The sequence below is a fragment of the Echiichthys vipera genome, assembly GCF_963691815.1.
Source record: "Echiichthys vipera genome assembly, chromosome: 16".
NCBI lineage: Eukaryota > Metazoa > Chordata > Actinopteri > Perciformes > Trachinidae > Echiichthys > Echiichthys vipera.
Window position 1 is genome coordinate 4,988,568 of NC_139841.1, and position 19,816 is coordinate 5,008,383.

General features: G+C 42.3%; 1 protein-coding gene across 1 annotated transcript; it reads left to right on the forward strand.

The window, feature by feature from the left end:
* The first annotated feature begins 108 nt into the window (after positions 1-108).
* On the forward strand, positions 109-14,548 carry crata (carnitine O-acetyltransferase a). The gene is made up of 14 exons (XM_083930006.1): positions 109-271; positions 2,062-2,358; positions 2,560-2,678; positions 3,800-3,853; positions 5,958-6,123; positions 6,488-6,662; positions 7,021-7,199; positions 8,562-8,662; positions 8,901-9,020; positions 9,143-9,265; positions 9,826-9,961; positions 10,731-10,793; positions 12,113-12,250; positions 12,714-14,548. Exons 1-14 carry the CDS (start codon positions 245-247, stop codon positions 12,927-12,929), a joined length of 1,914 nt encoding a protein of 637 aa, XP_083786132.1. The 5' UTR covers positions 109-244; the 3' UTR covers positions 12,930-14,548.
* Positions 14,549-19,816: the final 5,268 nt, after the last annotated feature.

The following is a 19,816-nucleotide window of genomic DNA, read 5'->3' on the forward strand; positions in this document are numbered from 1 at the left end:
ATGTAGCACTGCACGCAGCCTTTACCAATAAGTCCCACCCAGCGAGATAAGTGGCGTTTACAGCTCTTCTGTCCAGCACAGCACCTGACCTGCTGTTTGGCTGTTGAAGTTAGCAGTGCTCTCAGCCTGTCACTAGTGGGCCTGACCCGGTCTGGCCCGGTCTAACATAACGCCGATCAAACACGTAGCGTTGGCTAACGCTTCATGCTGGACCTGAATCCGTGGGCGTTTCTTTCACAGCAGAATGTGGGGCATTTGCAGCAGAACTATGGTGAGCCACGCACCTTTACACTGTTTACGCTGGGTATAAGCCAACTTTATTGAAATGTATTGGCAATAGAACTGACTTTATACCTACTCCGTAAGATAACCTCCATCACTGTGGGGATGTATCAGGTAACTCCAGCTGGTTAACTAATGCTCGTTGGTAAAGAAATGTTTGCTAGCTGTTAGCAGGTCGCTAGCTCGTAATAAAGCGAAGTAGCGGTAGTTCAAAGTGAGCTAAGCTAACTGGGTCAAAGGTGAATGACCTAACATTAAAACAGCTGCAAGACACTAAAGGACAAGCTTGACTGAGGCGAGAACACTCACTTAACTCGGTCTAACTTTGAGTATCTGTTAGTGTTATGCTAACTCTAACGGTAGATAGGGAGATAATAGGAAGTAAACACTATGGTAATGTTACGTTACTCAGCTCCAGACTGAACGGACAGCTGTTTGAAGGCCATTTCCATATTACTGGACAAACATAGTCCAGCTTTGTCATAGGATAACATATAATGCAGGAGTTTAGCTTAAACTAATTTATCATCAGTGGCACGTGCACTGGGAACATTTAAATATAGCCTCTGAATAGTTTCTGTGTTTGTTTTCCCAGAGCCATTTAGTACTTAAGTTGACATATAATGTATATCTGTACTACTGCAGGCAAGCTGAAGATAAATACACATGGCCCTCTGTCTGTTGTTTTGTTTTGTTTTGTTGTTGTTCTCTTTGAGTATCCAGAAGGTCCAATTTTCTATTATTATTATAACTCTACTATATATGTGTGTGTGTATATATACATGATATATATAACTATATCATAAATATAACTATTAGTAGTAGTAGTAGAAGTATCGTGGACATTTTGCGTTTAATATGGTCACATGTTGTGAGAACTCAGATCATGTAAGATGAGATCAACTTTCTTGAGCACACGGGGAATTCAATTGTTACAGCAGTTTAAGAGTTTAGAAAAGCAGATGGAAAAAGTGAGTGATTTTAAAATTAGAAATACAAATAAAAAAATTACATTTAACGGAATAAAAAATAGAATAAAATAAAATAAAAATAAAAGTTACACTATACACATTGTACTTACACACATATTTCTATATTGTACTGCCACCAAGATCTATATATTAATTCAGTTGGTTGTAGATAGGGTCACAATGTATGAAACAAGTGGCAACCAATTTTGGTGTAACACCAAAACATCCATCCATCCATCCATCCATCCATCCATCCATCCATCCATCCATCATGTGTAAGCGTATCCCACTTGGGGGTGATGGGAGCTGGAACCAGTTGGAACACAGTTAAAGTTCATTTAGTAAACTAAACAAAAGCAATAGTTGACCAAGGTCTTAAACAGATTTGTTATGCATTACAGAGATGTTTTGCTGATTTTAATCCAGGTCTGTATCATGCAATAATAATAATAACTTTATCTGTATTGCACCTTTTAAAAACGGCAATCAACAAAGGGCTTTGACATAAGAAAAGTAAATTGTGTTCAGATGAACGGTGCTCAGCCTTTCTCAGTACCTGGGGAGTATCTGATCTGGTTTATAATGCCACTGTCCTGCAAAATAATAGGGCTGCCCCCTCTTAGCCGATTAGTCGACTAATACGTGACTTTGGTCTCAAACAAGATTTGCTTTAATGACTTATTTCTACTCTGTCAGTCAGTGTTGCTGAGTTCTCTTTTCCAGTTGACTGGAGAAATTACAGCAACACACTCTTTCAACAAAACTGCACCAAAAACATGCATTTATTGTCCACTCTTTTGTCTCTCAGGTAAAGGTGGGGATGGCGAAACCCTGCGGCCTAGTGAAACCCTGTCACTTGGTGAAGCCTGTATCGGCGACTCGGGTCTCTGGCAGATACCTGACTCACCAGAAGGGACTGCCCGGCCTGCCTGTCCCCCCTCTGCAGCAGACCTGTGAGCGCTACATCAGTGCCTTGGAGCCCATCGTGGAGGTGGAAGAGCTGAGGCATACTAAAGAGCTGGTGGAGGAATTTCAGAAAGCGGGAGGGGTTGGAGAGAGACTTCAGAGAGGCCTGGAAAAGAGAGCACGCCACACTGAGAACTGGGTGAGACTTTGGCCCTTTGAATTTAAAAAGTATTGATGCGGGAACATTCAACGCTTCCCTGACACGACCTGCTTGCTTTCATTCTCTACACACATTGCAAACCCCACTGACCTTTGGCTTCTTTCCTTCTAATACACTGTATTATTGTGCCATTGTGTTGATCTGTTATTGACTGTCTGTATCTCTGTGTGTCTTTTGTAGTTGTCAGAGTGGTGGGTGCAGGTTGCTTATTTTAATTACCGGTTGCCTGTGGTTGTTCATTCAAGTCCTGGGTTGGTCTTGCCCCGCATGAACTTCAGTGACAAGCAGGGACAAATAAGGTGAGCACACGATCCGAGCGTCAACTTTTTGTCGTGACTTTCAGCTAAGGTCCTTTCAGCTCGGTCTTTACGGGTTTCTTCACAGTAGACACAATCGCAACCACCCATACACCTATGGTTCTTTTAGTGGAATTGTTTTATGAATAAACCATGTATCAAGATATTGTGATATAAAAGTATGTCCTCTAAATTTGTTTAGAGGACATACTAACTCAAACTTCCCCGAAAATGTTTTCTAAAAAATACCCGAGGGATTATCATTTGAAGATTGCGGTTTTGTTCTTACATGACACTTTACATTTTCGCTCAGTTCAATGAGATTCATAAACTGTAATCCAACTGGCAGCCTTCCAGTCACAAGCTTTTCCAACCTCTATTACCCAGAATACAACAGTGCATAGCTCAGGGCTGGGTTCTCTCTGCGTAATTGGTCTGTTCAGTCCGACATGACACCCTTTCAAAATACGATTTCTTTAGACAAATGTTTTTTTATCAATAAGATAGAGGTAAAATGACAATTACGTTGTTTTTTAAAAAAAAATCGGATCTGTTCAAACAACAAGGAACGGGGCACTGCGGCATCGTAGAAATACAAGACTCGGACCGGCCTGGACCCGGAAAACCTACTTTGAAGGGGCGTTACGTCATGTCTTAACAGCTGGATAATGGTGGAGAATGTGTAGATGTCCACTTGGAACGATGGACCTATATCAGAATAGAAGATTTTGACCATATCATCCAGGCAACTGTGAGATTCTCCTCCTTTAGAAGACAGACATGTCAGAGATGCAGTGTTTATGCTACTGTAGACAAATGAAAGCTACTTACTCACAGTGTGTCAGATCTGGATGAATTGTTTATATAAAAATATATCAACTCTAGTTTATATATGTCATATTGCTTTTTGCTACATATGCCTGTTCCACAGCTCCACTGTGCTGTGATCCATTCAGTTTTAATTCAATTTTCAATTCAATTTTATTTATAGTTCCAAATCATAACAAAAGTTATCTCAGGACACTCTACAGAGTAGGTACATTCTGTTGTGTAACGGTGATGTTTTCAGAAAGTGCATTGTTAAAACCTTTAGACACTAACTGTTTTATGTCCTCTCTGTTTAGGTTTGCTGCCAAACTGATAGCAGGTGTTTTGGACTTTAAGACAATGATTGACAAGTAAGTACTGCGCTTAAAGTATAATATTCTCCTTATATGTGGCCCGTCCATTTTTGTCTGATTTATGGGTTTGTCCCTAAGCTTCCAGGTGCTATTACTGCCATAGTAAATACAAATAGGGTTACAACAGTATGAGATTTTCACGGTCTAATAACCGATATTCTGTATTATACAACTATAATTATTGTTATTATTGTCAGTTACAATGACCCTTAAAGAAACAAAAAACAGAAGTTTTATTTATGAACACTAACAGAATTCAAATTTTAAACCATTTTTTAATTGAAGCAAGTGAAAAAGTCTCCCGTTAAATAAAAAATATATTTCCAGTAGATAAGCAAATGCCATGGTATGGTCACAGATACCAGACTAAAAAGGCGATCTTTGGTGCAAAGTTACCAACAGTGTTGACTAGCTTACATCTAAGATAGCTCAACTAGCTCAAGCTTTGGGTAGAGCATGCAGAGAGCAGGATATGACCATAGACTGTATAAAAAATGGACGTAGCCTCTCCGCCGGGGTCCGTTCTCTCAACTTAATCCAATCATAATCGCCTCTGTGAGTCTCCATCTTGTCAGACTTTGACTACTCCTCATTTCTTCTTACCAAAAAAGGGCATGTATGGGACGTTGGGGGGAGGAAGATACATCCTACTGGCTGATGTTTATAGAATTAGCCACAATAGCTCACATTAACTACACCGCCTGGGGGCTAGGCTAACAGAACTAATTACTAGATAAGTGGGAGTCAGTGCGCACATGTAAAAATCACCAGACAGCAGGATCACAATTATTCAGCAATAATCAGAGCCACTATGCAAACTCAGTTTAAATCAGTGTATTGAACAATGAGCCACACTTGGTATCAGAAAATGTATTTTAAATAATTGTCCAAAAGGTCCAAATAATGTTCTCCAACAGAAACAGTCCAAAGTTAAAGAAAAAAAAAATCATAACATAGCTAACGTTAACACGGTTTGTTCCTAAACCATCTGTTTGTACAGTTGATCAAAGAGCAAACCATCTTGTCACTTATACTAACAAAACCACATATATGATCACAGTCGAGATGGAGTTAGCATGCTAATGATGCTAATCCTGACAGCTAGCCTCCGAGGAGAAGTGAGGGCCAGAGGCTAGCTGTCACTCAAGAGGCCACGCCCCTAACTATTCATAAACTTTAACCTCCAATAAAATAAAACCTAGCCTGGTACAAAAAAGTTTAATTATGCTGTGAAAACGGCCTGTTTAACATGAGAACTTGCTTTATTGTGCAAACTACTCCTACTGGACACTCGGAGATCTGTAGTTGTAGGCACTTCCGTATTAAATCAACCAGGAAGTCGCTGTAGTGCGGGCTTGGACATGACACACCATATCCAAGCCAGTCTCTTGCCTGTCTTGTGATTTTGGTGTGGCCCATTTTCATTGGCGTCTTAGTGTAATCACCCTTTTTCTTCTGGTTTTGCATGAGCTGCATGATAGAAACAGCTTAAACACGCCAACCCCTCCGCTGTGAATTCTGTGAGACTCTATTCACACATGATCTCAATCGGGGACTGATCACTGATTTTGTACTAGAGGGCTGGGAGGGTAAAGACCATTGAGGGCGCACTCACACTGTCCTTCCGTACCGTGCCCAAACAGGTTTTACGAGTAAAGCCTAGTTCGTTTGACCAGTGTGAGTGCAATTACCCTAAAGCCCGGGGCGCGGTACGGACGGACAGAGGGAGTGCGCCCTTAATGTCCAGTCCAACTGATTCGGATGTTTGCATCCTCACATACAGCTCTTTCAGGTAATGTGTTGATAAGTTCAGGGTTGCAGTGCAATGTTTTGACTTAACTGTGTAATATAATGTGTATTTTATTGATGATATTATTGTGAATAATCTTTTTAAACAGTAATACATTTTCTTAGAATACTGGACTGTGTTTAATATCATAACTAACCAACTAAGTTTTTATTTTGTGTCAAAGATGGAGACATTACTCAATGTGGTCATGCAACATCCAATAGCTTCAGGGACAATTAATAAATGGTAGAATATTGTAAATGCTATTGTGGCTAAGTCGGTGTTTAATGGCATAGCTTGTATGTCTTGCAGTGAGACAATTCCAGTTGAATATCTGGGAGGGAAGCCCCTGTGTATGAATCAGTACTATGAAGTGCTGTCGTCCTGCCGGATCCCTGGTCTGAAGAGAGACTCGGTGGTAAACCACGGCAAGAGCTCCAGGCCCCCCAGACACATTACTGTGGTACACAACTTCCAGGTGAGTAGCAATGGTCAAAGTCCCATATATGTGTCTGAGGACCAGGGGCCTGTGTCATGAAGCAAGTTCTATTTACAATGGAGCTTTTCACACAGAGTTTCCACCATTCCGATGAAGGGCCTACTAAAGGCGTAAACAGCCCCGCAATGAACAGGCTTCCTGGTTTTCACCGGGCCTGACATTAGTGATTCAGTTCAGTAATTCAGTAGTCTAGATTTGGTTGTTTGATGACAATTAGGTGAAGAACGTAAATACAATGGAAATGTGAATTAGCTACAGCTGTTGTTCTGTTAAACTGACAATTGTCAACTCAAAGTTAGAAGCCTGACTGAACCTTTCTTGTCTCTCCTCCGCTCGGAACCAGTTTTTTGTGCTGGAGGTGTACAACAGTGATGGGACTCCCCTGACATCTGATCAGCTCTGTGTTCAGCTGGAGAGGATCTGTAGCTCCTCACCACAGACCAACACGGAGCCCGTCGGGATCCTCACCACCCAGCATCGAGACGCCTGGGGCAAGGCCTACGTGAACCTCACTAAGGGTGAGCTAACAGACCACAGACAGGGATCTAAAGGAGGCTGGAGCCTTCTCGCATCAAAAGCACTGTGCAATTTGCACCAGTGAGAGACACAGTAAATAGGGAAATTCAAAGTTTGATTGAGAAAATCTGTTGTGGTGGAAATTCTCTGACAAATATAAAAAAGAAAGATAGAATTGTCTTCCAAGAGTATATTTGCAACAGCCTACATTTGTATTACAGGGGTAGAGCTGCAAAGATGAATTAATTAATCGGTCTATATAAGACAAAATTCTCAGATTCCAGCTTCTTAAATGTGATCACAGTCCGACTCCATGAGAACATCATGTTTGCTTTGTGTGCGTGTACTTGATGTTTCCAGATAAAACCAACAAAAAGTCAGTGTCAGCTATCCAGAGGAGCATCTTCACTTTGTGTTTGGATGGAGCCATGCCTCAGGTGTCTGATGAGATGTACCGCAGCTGTGCCGCCGTCCAGATGCTGCATGGAGGAGGCAGCCAGTGGAACAGTGGCAACCGCTGGTTCGACAAGACGCTGCAGGTGACCCACTGAGGCTTTCTAATCACAGACACACACACACACACACACACACACACACACACACACACGCTGGCCCCACAACTGGGCAACTGTGGGTCAGAAACGTCTCTCCTGACCACCACGAGGGTGTTCCTGATCCAAGGTTGATCATATTATCCGTCCAAATGATCCTGTAGTGAGACGGGTTTACAGACGTAATCTGAATGTTGGTTTGGACTCTCCTCAATTTCTAGATCCTGTGGGGCTGGATGACAGAATCTTCTATCTTGATATTAGTCATTTCATACTTTGATAACTTTCCCAAGATAGAATTAAAGCAAAGTATCTCAAAGCTGTTCCAATTCTAAAATTTCCACAGAAAAAAATATTTCCATAATTAAAAGCGTGGCATAAATAAATCCCCATGTAAATGATTCAATTATAAATGAGCTCACGTTTATAAGAACAGTTGTTACATATTCACTGATTTAATCATAACATATGCAATTCATAAATCATCATATTACAGTAATATCCGCAATCTTTGTGTTACCATTTTTCTTAAATATATATTTTTTAAATAATAAAAAAAAATGTTTTGTGCATGTGCGAAGGCCAGAGATTGTCCAATGAACAGGAGAGAGAGTGTGGCTGGAATTTTTCCCTGTCAATTAAATTAAATTAAATTTTATTTACAGTGCCGAATCATATCAAAAGTTATCTCAGGACACTTTACAGAGTAGGTAAAGACCACACTCAATGACTTATTAATGATAAACATAGACCCAACAATTCCCCTGTAGAGTACGGTGGCGTTGAAAACCTTCCCTTTAACAGACAGGAACGTCAGACAGACCCAGCTCTGTGGAGGACGGACATCTGTCTGCACCGGTTGGGGAAGAAGAAAAGGAGAGAGAAAGAGAGAAAGACCGACAGATGGACAGAGAGAGACAAAGACAGACACAGAGACAGACAGACACACTGTCCTCACACCACAAAGGGTAAAATCCCCCCAGTGGTTTATCGACAGCTGCACCAGAGATTAATGTTAGGGTTTCATCGTTGTTGTATTTTTCTTTTTTAGACAGCTTCTATCTTTCATCCCGGGAACGTCCCAATATGTATTTTTTAACTTCCCTGATCAATTTTTGTTTCTATCCCTGGGAGGACAGGACAGGACACCTGGGACATTCACAGATCCAGAACTTAGTCACTCCGTATGATTAAATTCATCTTTCGATGAAGACTCAAAGAGTTAAAACAGACCTGGAGTGTTAAATGTAAATCATACAAATATAAAATCGGTAAGGTAATAATTTGACATCGTCAGGCGGGATCTTATGGAAATTCTTGTTTCACGTTCATGTTTCATCTGTCTTTCAGTTCATTATTGGAGAAGACGGGACATGTGGTGCGAACTACGAGCATGCCCCCGCTGAGGGCCCGCCCATAGTGGCGTTGATCGACCATGTCGTAGAATACACGTAAGTAGGTGGGAGATGAGTTGGACTCTGTAGGTCTGCTTGGATTCCTTTCTTGTTATAATGTCTTAGAAAATTCAGAAACGAGTCGGAGAGTACATAGAGACATTCTGATACTGGCATGGACAGCTTGATCACGGACACAAAACCATGGCTTCATTAAGTATCACTTTGGTTTTTCACTACATTTCTTTTTTTCCCATCTCGGGTCCTTTCTTTGCCTTCTTGTTTGTGCCAACAGGAGGAAGCCAGAGATGGTGCGGTCTCCCATGGTGCCTCTGCCCATGCCCCAGAAACTGCACTTCAACATCACTCCTGAGATGAAGAAGGACATTGAGGAGGCCAAGCACGCCATGAACATGTGAGGGTGGATTTTATAACAAAACTGTGACCAGGATAATGAGTAAATCTACATTTTCACTGCTCGTCATTAAGCAAAGGGATATCCTGGGTCTCACTGTCCTGACGTTTCTCCCGCCACAGACTGGCCCAAGACCTGGATATGAGGGTCATTGTGTTTGGCCACTTTGGGAAGAATGTCCCAAAGGCCCACAAGATGAGCCCTGATGCTTTCATCCAGATGGCCCTACAACTAGCCTACTACAGGTGAGATTTTGGAAGGTCGGATGGAGGTGGGGCTGACTTTGTATGCAGATCTTTGACTCTTCTACGCCCTGGCTAACTAGAGCGCTTTATGGAACAAACATTTATAACACAGTTAAATGAGGCTGAAACACAGCTTCTTGTACCCCTTAATAGAGACTGAATAGATTTGCATATAATAATCTGGACTGATACATATTGTATAACAGTTGTAGAAGTAATGATCTAAATAATTGTCCCGAATAGAGATGCACCCATCAGTCAGTAACTCAAATCTGCGATTTCACGTGAGATCAAAGAAAATTAATAATTGAAGTGAAAAATTCAGAGACTGAAATAACTGAATAAAATTCTCTCACTCATAAATTGTTTCCCTTCCAAGTTTGAAACCTGCAGTGTTTACTTGCTTCCACCAGCTGTCAGTGTTCTTCCCTGCCTTTGTTGGCTCTTTTCTTCACCACCACCACCACCCGTCAGTTTTCTCACACTGTCTCTCCTCTCCTCACTGTCTCTCCTCTCCTCACTGTCTCTCCTCTCCTCACTGTCTCTCCTCTCCTCGGCAGGATGTACCAGCGCTGCTGTGCCACATATGAAAGTGCCTCCCTGCGTATGTTCAGACTGGGCCGTACAGATACAATCCGATCAGCCTCAAGTGCCTCAGCTTCCTTTGTCAAGGCGTTTGATGAGCCCAGCAAACAGGTGTGACAAGCAGGAACATTTTTAACATTTTGTTTTTGGGGATTTTTTCAATCTTTCAATCTTTTTCTTTTATTGTCCACAATGTGGAAATTTGCCTTTGGCTTCACCACATAAAATCCCACAGTAACACGTGTCATTCTGTATTGAATGACACGTGTCATTCAATACGGAAATTGTAAAAAGGTGATGTACATAGCTCTAAAATGTCCTGGAATGCGTCCATGAATTTAATATTGTAATTGCATTCGGTATTAATTAATAGACTTATGAGTATTTTTGGTTGTTTTGGCAGCTCTATAGCGCCTTCCTGAGGGAAGCTTTTGAAATTTGTTGGCCAGGACGTGACTGGGATCAGCCAAAATCCTATGTGCTTTCTGTTCAACTCTATCCTCATTAAAACATCCCAGCGGTTTCTGCTCCCTCCCTATGATTTTACTGGCCATTTTTATCATTTTGCCAGTTTGTATTTTGCATTTGTATTTATAGCAACCGTTTGGCAGCAAACTGACAAACTCAAACAAGCCAAACTCTGACGTGGTAAATGAAACACTAAGTGCAAGTACAACAGTCTGTTGAAAGAGCACTCATAACACTGGAAACCTCATTTCATTTGGAGCCATAGTGTACATGAGTACAAATGATTCTTCTAATGTTGATGAATTTCAGTGTTACAAATGAAATCCTTTAGATATATTTAGATAGGTGACACTGTTCACAATAACCTACAGTAAGATGTGTTGTAACGTTCCTATCTTCCTGTTTTGCACAGAACACAGAGAAGGTTGATCTGCTGGAGAAAGCTATAAAGGCACACAGGTCATATACTAACACGGTGAGTATTCACAGCACCACGATTGGCAGACACTTAGTAGGTTCTGGGATATTCTATATTTTTCTGATTGTCAGTAAAAAGCCCATGTACAGAGCCAAACCAACAGGTAATGTATCCACCAACAAGTGTAGGGTGTGTATCAGGTTCTTCCTCTGCATAGTGCCATAGAGTGTCTTTGTTGTTATGTGAGCTACACTATCGCACTGGATCACATTAGAGAAAATAGAAATACTACTAAATAAATCAGACAATATAAAATGTGAAAGGCACACATGGAATCAACAAACAAGACAAGAGCAGCAGCAGTGAAAAAATATCTGTGACATATACATAGGGATGTATCGCAAGACGGTTAAAATTCGGTTTAAATGTGTGAAGATTTAAATCCTTTGATAGACAAAATGACAAAATGAGAAAAAAAACGTCTAAAACATTTCAGTACATTCCTGTAAGTGTTTCTCTCGTACTCATTCTATGGCAGTGATGCTGATGAGACAAAAACGGTGATGACATGCAGGATTTCTCTAGGCAGACGGTATGGACGGCCAGCAGTTCAACATCCGGGCTACACAGTTGTTCTGTAACGCTGATATGACCAGGATTACACCATCTGCTGTTTACTAGAAAGGAAAGCCCCCCTCCTTTCCTCTTACAGCTCTTGGTGCAATCCCGGTCAGCCTGAAGGGTGTGGAAGCCATCGACGGAGACGTTTTGGTCCATGATGTCCCTGTACAGCCATGTCTCTGTGGAACACATCAGACTGCCCTCATGGTACTCCGGTTGGCTCCGCATTAGCGCCGCCAGTTCATCCATTTTGTTGTACAGAGACCGTACATTGCCCATAACAACAGAGGGGAGACCAGGCTTAAATCTTCTCCTCTCCATAAGCCCGTCCTGTCTCAACCCTCCTATTGCCCCAACGTTGCTTCGCACCTCTGCATCCAGGGTTCTGGTGTAATCTCAGCGGGTCTGGCCCCTATGCCGGCGTTAGCATGTAGTAGTGTATGTAATTTAAACATTGCGGCAGCGTCCCGGGAGAGGATGACCAGATAAAGAAATGTGGCAAGGGCTGACGTCACTTCGAGCCAAAAGTAAAAAAAACAGTTGAAAATGGAGCGTTCAGGACAGTCTGAAATCTGAGTTTTTCAATCACAGGGATTATTTTAACATGTTTACCTATTTGAAGCTGTGGCCACGTTGAATATGAACATCCAGCACTGTAACATTATATATGACGGAGGGAAGGAACGCACAACAGGTCTCCTTTAACTTCTCGTGACTAAAAATACAAACAAAATGAATTATCTTCATCCCTACAGGCAATCAGTGGCCAGGCCATAGACAGACACCTCCTGGGCCTTAAGATGGTGGCTGTTGAGGAAAAACTCTCCATACCTGATATCTACACAGACGCAGCATACGCCAAAGCCTTACACTACAAGCTATCTACATCTCAGGTACAGGCCAGGATTGAATCTGCATAATGGCAAAGGCATTCTCTAGGTGTGTGTGTGTGTGTGTGTGTGTGTGTGTGTGTGTGTGTGTGTGTGTGTGTGTGTGTGTGTGTGTGTGTGTGTGTGTGTGTGTGTGTGTGTGTGTGTGTGTGTGTGTGTGTGTGTGTGTGTGTGTGTGTGTGTGTGTGTGTGTGTGTGTGTGTGTGTGTGTGTGTGTGTGTGTGTGTGTGTGTGTGTGTGTGTGTGTGTGTGTGTGTGTGTGTGTGTGTGTGTGTGTGTGTGTGTGTGTGTGTGTGTGTGTGTGTGTGTGTGTGTGTGTGTGTGTGTGTGTGTGTGTGTGTGTGTGTGTGTGTGTGTGTGTGATGGAGTACAACTTTAATACAAAGATCTGATAAAGCATACATGCCAACAAGTAATTTACCTTGTTACCAACTTCTAACTAACTACATTCTCATTTCGATTCAAGGTTCCCTCTAAGACTGACTGTGTCATGTGTTTCGGCCCGGTCACATCCAATGGATACGGCGTGTGCTACAATCCTATGAACGATCACATCAACTTTGCAGTGTCATCTTTCAACAACTGTGAAGAAACAAATGCAGCACATCTGGCCCAGGCCGTGGAGGAGGCACTGTTGGACATCAGGACACTGCTGGAGCAAACCCCCAGAGCCAAACTGTGAAGATTTTCCAGACTTTACTAACCCCTTCATAAATGAAGTGGATACCCCGGGGCTATTCTCCGTGATGGCGCTGATGAGTCAGACCGGATAGGAAGACCACTCTTAGTGTGATTGAGTGACATTTGTATGACTGAACCCCACACCTGGTGCAAGACTACCAAGCTCCAGTTGGTAGTCTGAACCAGTATTCATCATCATCATCAGTAGGCGATTTAAGCGAGTAGCCTTCCCCATGGTTAGCAGATTTACTAAAATACATGCCCCTTTTTAACCTGCTCCACCCTCTCCATCCCGCAGTAGCAGAGCGAGTGCAGGGCAGAGGGCTTGTTTAGTCTGTCTGACCCACTGATCTGTTCGAGGTTTGTGACAGAAAGAATTTCTGGCCCCGACCATGGCTCTGAAATATCAGTAGCAGCTTTTTGTAATAATTTTCATTGAGTGAAGCCTCGTGTTTTCCTGTTGTCTGTGCTTCGCATTTTTTTGCAGGAATGCCCTAAACGCCTCAAGAAAAAACTTCAAATCAGAGCGCAAAAGTACCAAACGCCAAACAAGTCAATTACCGAACGCCCCCGAGTTCAGCTCAATACATTCTTTCTTGAAATGTCTTGATGGCTTATTTGTAAAGACCACAGTTTGTTTTTGGTCCCTATCGCCTTCTGATCATCTTGCACTTTAAATGATGCTGTTATACCTGCTGTGTAATGACTTGGAAGTGCTGTTCCTCTGGTGGTACAATGCACATTCACACCTGATATGGGTGGATGTTTTATCGTTTTATTATCAACAAATCTCCTGATGAGACCAGACATACAATCAGTTCATCTGTTAACAAGAACAGAGCACAGATCAAGTCTCCAGTCTCAGGTAATATTTAATGCAAATCGATTGATAACTGTTTTAAATTTCCTCAAATCAGTGAGCTCAAACAAGTCACAGCACGTTAGCCATTGCACTCTTGGATTGTCAGAGCGCCTCTCCTGGCCTCTACTTTGTGGTCACGTGTAAATTATGCTTTAGTAATCCAGTGTTTGATGGTAAATCTATTATTTGCAGTACAGTGGATTTTATGTTTTATAGCATACAAAAAATTTTCAGTTAGTGAGTGCAAAGATTACATTAAGTGTATTGTCTTGCATCTATCTAATCCCCCTGCCCTTTTTTATTCTGACAGCCACTATCAGAAGTCAAATGGCTGCCACGAACGCATCTTTACTGAGCATTCTTAATTCTTCTTTCTACTTCTTTAATCGTGCACACATCGCACATGAATTAATTAATTGTTTTAATCTGTGCGCTCTAATTTCCAGATCCATATTTCAATTTTCTTTCACATGACCTACAGTGGGTGGCAGTATTTCATTTTGCTGTCTTCCAGTGTTTCTTTTTTTCAAATTACACCTGATCAAGTCTGAATTGAATTGTAAAAGACAGTGTGTATTGATTTGATCAGTTTAAAGTAGCCATGTTTGAAATGATGTAAAATTGCCCTTTTTGTGACGGGTCATGCCCGAATTTAAAATGTTAGTGAACTGCAAAATCACTGAATCTTCCTCTGAGAGAGACGTCAGATTTGACATCTCTGTCTGAAGAAGAGAAGCCTCCACTTGATGACAACTGTTGGCCAGTAAGTAAGAGGTGTTCTTATCTGAATGCAGAGATTAAATGAATGTTTCTCAAAGCCCTCGCTGTGGTCGTCCTCATTGCTAGATCGATTGTATTCCTTATGTCTTCTTAATCCATTTTTAAAGTTAAAGTTTGTAAGCTAAGAAAAGGTAAGAGGACATCCTTACCATACAACTAACTTGTCTGACTAGAAGAAACTTTAACTTCCTGATTGCTAGTTCTGTCCTTACAGTAGCAGATTTCTTAAAGATCTCCTCCAGACATCCCTTAAGAAATACCAAATATTATTATTATTATAACAATAATGTGTGTCTGAGTTCCACATTTAAATCCTTTTACCTCATTAGAAACTACAGAATCTATGAATATGCAAATGAAGACAAAATGGTCTCCTACTCCACTGCACACCCATTTTCACAGTATGTTTTTTACAGCTCTGAGTTTCTACATCACATCAGTATAAGGTAAATATTGGATAAGGATTGACTTCCCATCTAGTTGTGATGTCACAAATCAGTGTGAAAACAGCCTTCTCGTGTCAAACTCTGCTTCACTGTGCAGAATGATGTACGTATGTGCAAACATCCAACAGGAGGAAAAAGAAGAAAAACATTTATAATAATAAAAGTGGAGGGGGACTTTTCAGCACCATCTCAATACGCTTCTGACAAGTGAGATGCCAGCACAAACTATGGAATAGTGCTATTTTATTCATCCATTGATTTATTATTGCACATCCATAAAGTGGGAGAACTCACAGAGACTAATGGGAACAATGTGTGCAGCAGAGGCCAGTAAATCCTGACTTTTATAGCCCAGTCACACCAAGCATTAAAGTGTGATCTGTATCAGCAAATGTTATTTAGAAATGGAAAAACGTGTTAATGCTGTAAATGCTTGCACAACACATTGGGACCTTAAAGTGTAATTCAGGCCCAAAATCATCCCAGGGTCTTTACCGGCTCCTAAACACATCAAATAAGCCACCAAGACAGTTTTTTTGTGTATGAACTATTACGGAGAAATCCGGTAGAGTCGCTAACAGCCAGATGTGGCTAACACTGATTAGCCCGGGGCAGTACGGTGAAGGCATTCAAAGGTCTTTTTTAACCACTAATACTGCTCAAAATAACAGCAAACCTCTGCAGCAGCATGAGAAGAGTCCCTACACAGAAAACAAAGCAGCAACAACGTAGTTAGTGAAGCCAAAGTTTATTAAAAGAGTGTTTTAAAGACTTACCTACTGACCCCTGTACCAGCTCCTCTCATAGTAAAGTCCATTACAGTGGATTACCAAAGTCAATCCCAAAGGAAGGAGCCCACTGGTGCTTGGTATTGATTTATTTATTTTTGGCAGTTTTTCAAGCCTTTTGTTATAAAGGACAGACAGGAAATGGGGTGAGAGAGAGGGGGGGGGGGGGGGGCATGCAGCAAAGGGCCGCAGGTCAGAGTCGAACCTGCGGCCGCTGCCACGAGGACCTTCAGCCTCTTTACACAGGGTCACTGCTCTAACCACTGTTCCGCTGGCTGCCCCAGTTTGGTGTTATTTTGAGCAGTATTAGTACTAGTCTGGATTACACTTTAATGTGCTGGGATCAGTCAGACAACAACATCAGTGTTATTTTTTCCAGATAAAATTAGATCTGAGTTGATAAAAATGTATTTTCATTTCTTTTGATCCTCGTTGGCACTGTCATGGCAACATCTACTCGTGAGGTCCGCACCTCATTGGTGAAGTTTGTTGGGAGTGATACTACTCAAGGCTGAAAAATGAAATGACAATTTTGTTTTAGTGGATAAGATAAGACAATGAAGCAAGGGCTGTTTGAAACAAAGATGCAAATATAGCAATCCAACAGAAACTATAGATTGTTTTGAGTGGGGTTAGTAGTCCATGCATTTATCTTCAGCAGGCTGGACTACTGTAACAGTGTCTTTACAGGTCTCCCTAAAAAGTCCATCAGACAGCTGCAGTTCATTCAGAACGCTGCTGCTCCAGTCCTCACTATGACCAAAGAAGTCGATCATATCACTCCAGTCCTTAGATCTTTACACTGGCTTCCTGTCTGTCAAAGAATTGATTTAAAAATACTTCTGTTGGTTTACAAAGCACTGAATGGTTTAGGACCAAAATACATTTCAGATCTTCTGCTCAGCTACGAACCATCCAGACCTCTGAGATCCTCTGGGACAGGTCTGCTCTGTGTCCCCAGAGTCAGGACTAAACATGGGACAGGTCTGCTCTGTGTCCTCAAAGTCAGGACTAAACATGGGACAGGTCTGCTCCGTGTCCCCAGAGTCAGGACTAAACATGGGACAGGTCTGCTCCGTGTCCCCAGAGTCAGGACTAAATATGGGACAGGTCTGCTCTGTGTCCCCAGAGTCAGGACTAAACATGGGACAGTTCTGCTCTGTGTCCCCAGAGTCAGGACTTAACATGGGACAGGTCTGCTCTGTGTCCCCAGATTCAGGACTAAACATGGGACAGGTCTGCTCTGTGTCCCCAGAGTCAGGACTAAACATGGGACAGGTCTGCTCTGTGTCCCCAGAGTCAGGACTAAACATGGGACAGGTCTGCTCCGTGTCCCCAGAGTCAGGACTAAACATGGGACAGGTCTGCTCTGTGTCCCCAGAGTCAGGACTAAACATGGGACAGGTCTGCTCTGTTTCCCCAGAGTCAGGACTAAACATGGGACAGGTCTGCTCCATGTCCCCAGAGTCAGGACTAAACATGGGACAGGTCTGCTCCGTGTCCCCAGAGTCAGGACTAAACATGGGACAGGTCTGCTCTGTGTCCCCAGAGTCAGGACTAAACATGGGACAGGTCAGCTCCGTGTCCCCAGAGTCAGGACTAAACATGGGACAGGTCTGCTCTGTGTCCCCAGAGTCAGGACTAAACATGGGACAGGTCTGCTCTGTGTCCCCAGAGTCAGGACTAAACATGTGACAGGTCTGTTCTGTGTCCCCAGAGTCAGGACTAAACATGGGACAGGTCTGCTCTGTGTCCCCAGAGTCTGGACTAAACATGGGACAGATCTGCTCTGTGTCCCCAGAGTCAGGACTAAACGTGGGACAGGTCTGCTCTGTGTCCCCAGAGTCTGGACTAAACATGGGACAGGTCTGCTCTGTGTCCCCAGAGTCAGGACTAAACATGGAGAGGCAGCGTTCAGTTTTACTTCCAGAAAACTATAGATCTGCTGCTACTCTTAGTTCTTCTAAATCAAGACTGAAGACTTTTCTATTTGCCGCTGTTTTTCAGTAAACTGCACTGTAACTTTTGTAACTGCAACCATGTTTTTATGTTTTATGTGTTTTTTTCCCAATGCTTTTAATGTTTCATGTAAAGCACTTTGAATTACCTTGTTGTTGAATTGTGCTATACAAACAAACTCGCCTTGCCTTGCATTAACAATCCAATGGTTTCTCGCGTGACATCCTGAGAATATTTAAGGTATGGGAAGTATCCTTTTTAAGAAAAACGGACATTTCTTTGAATAACTGTTTTTATTTCATGTTCAGTGGTCAGTGAATCATGTTGACTTTCCCAACAGCTGGCAACTTTTTACAGTGACAGTTGGACGAGTCACCGTGGCCTTTACTGGTACTGGAGCAAAGTAGTTTGAAACACTAGTGTAAATACACAGATATTTGGAGACTAATGAGTGCGCCCTTACTTGTCTGAGAGCATCCTGTCCATGTTACCACTGAAGGCCTTTCCCTTTCACTTCTCTGCGTGCAGGCTGAACTGAACCCATCCATGACCCCGCCCCCCTGACTGACTGCTCTGTCCTCTTCCCAGGAATTTCCCATGAATCCATGTGGCTCTGCTGGCTCCTAACCAAGGTGTAAACAACAAAAGGCTCTTGGCTGAGTGGAAAAACTAATTTACACTTAACCCAAGCCCACGTGTCTTCAATTCAAAATGTGTTGGTTAACCCCACATCGCATTAAAGGTTTAATAGTGGTGTGAAACACTTTGATTTATTTTCTTTGTATATCCTTCAACCATGTTGTTAAATGATGAAACAGGATATTGTAGGTATGGAGACCCAATGTGTTCAAAATGAAATGAATAAATGAGATATTATGAAAAAAAATAGAATAAGTGCCTTGCGGTTGTATGCCTCTGCCAACCATTGAAGTTGCTGTTTACATAAATTTGGATCCAACGAGTGGCTTGCATAGGGGGGAGTGGCAATTCTTGAGAAACACGTGCTAAATTGCCCCCTGAGAGCCAAAACATGTGCTAAAGTGCCCTCTAGGTGCCAAAATGTGTGTTAAAGTGCTCTCTTGGGAGGCAAAACGTGTGTTAAAGTGCCCTCTAGGTACCAAAACGCATGCTAAAGTGCACTCTTGGAAGCCAAAATGTGTGCTAGAGTGCCTCTTGGAAGCCAAAATGTGTGCTAAAGTGCACTCTTGGAAGCCAAAATGTGTGCTAAAATGCACTCTTGGAAGCAAAAATGTGTGCTTAAGTGCCCTCTAGGAGCCAAACCTGTGTTAAAGTGTCCTCTAGGTGCCAAAACGTGTGTTAATGTGCATTCTTGGAAGCCAAAACGTGTTTTAAAGTGCCCCTCTAGGTGCCAAAACATGTGCTAAAGTGCCCTCTAAGAGCCAAAACGTGTGCTAAAGTGCTCTCTTCAGTGGTGAGGACGCGCTACATGTGCCTTTTTTTTCCCTTTTTGCCCCTGCCCTTCGAAAAGTCTTTGCACGCCACTGGATCCAACCAAATGTCTTTTCTGTTCCTGAGTTATGAAACATTAGGATGTCACAGTTAAGTTGACCTTTAAACTTATGGATAGAAACTGTCATCACTCCATCATTTTATCCTGTTAGACATTTGTCATAATCTAAGGCTGCGGTCAACCCCAGAAAATCTTGGTTGGTTGATTTTTTTCCTACTCTTCAACCAGTTGTTCAAATGAAAAGCTGCACTGTTTTACCCAAGGGCCTGTCTCCTCCTCCCTGGGACATCAACCTGCACCTGCTATTTCACTCACACACACACACACACACACACACACACACACACACACACACACACACACACACACACACACACACACACACACACACACACACACACACACCTTACTACTGAACTTACTGATTGACTGATTTTCTCTCTTATGTTATTCTAAATAATGTGTTCATTGGCTTCGTTGTGTGCTTCTCCCTCTATTTATGGCAGCCCTGGTGTGTGACAGTGTAACAAGTGTTATGAACTGAGAAAGGAACTGAGCAGTGATGATGTCTGAACTTAGGCA

Bases quoted from the DNA above. Each gene is read 5' to 3' on its own strand.
- crata (XM_083930006.1), top strand. From the start codon at position 245: ATGTGGGGCATTTGCAGCAGAACTATG. The intron at 6,663-7,020 runs GTGAGCTAACAG...TGATGTTTCCAG, and splicing joins CTACGTGAACCTCACTAAGG to ATAAAACCAACAAAAAGTCA. The intron at 8,663-8,900 runs GTAAGTAGGTGG...TTGTGCCAACAG, and splicing joins GACCATGTCGTAGAATACAC to GAGGAAGCCAGAGATGGTGC.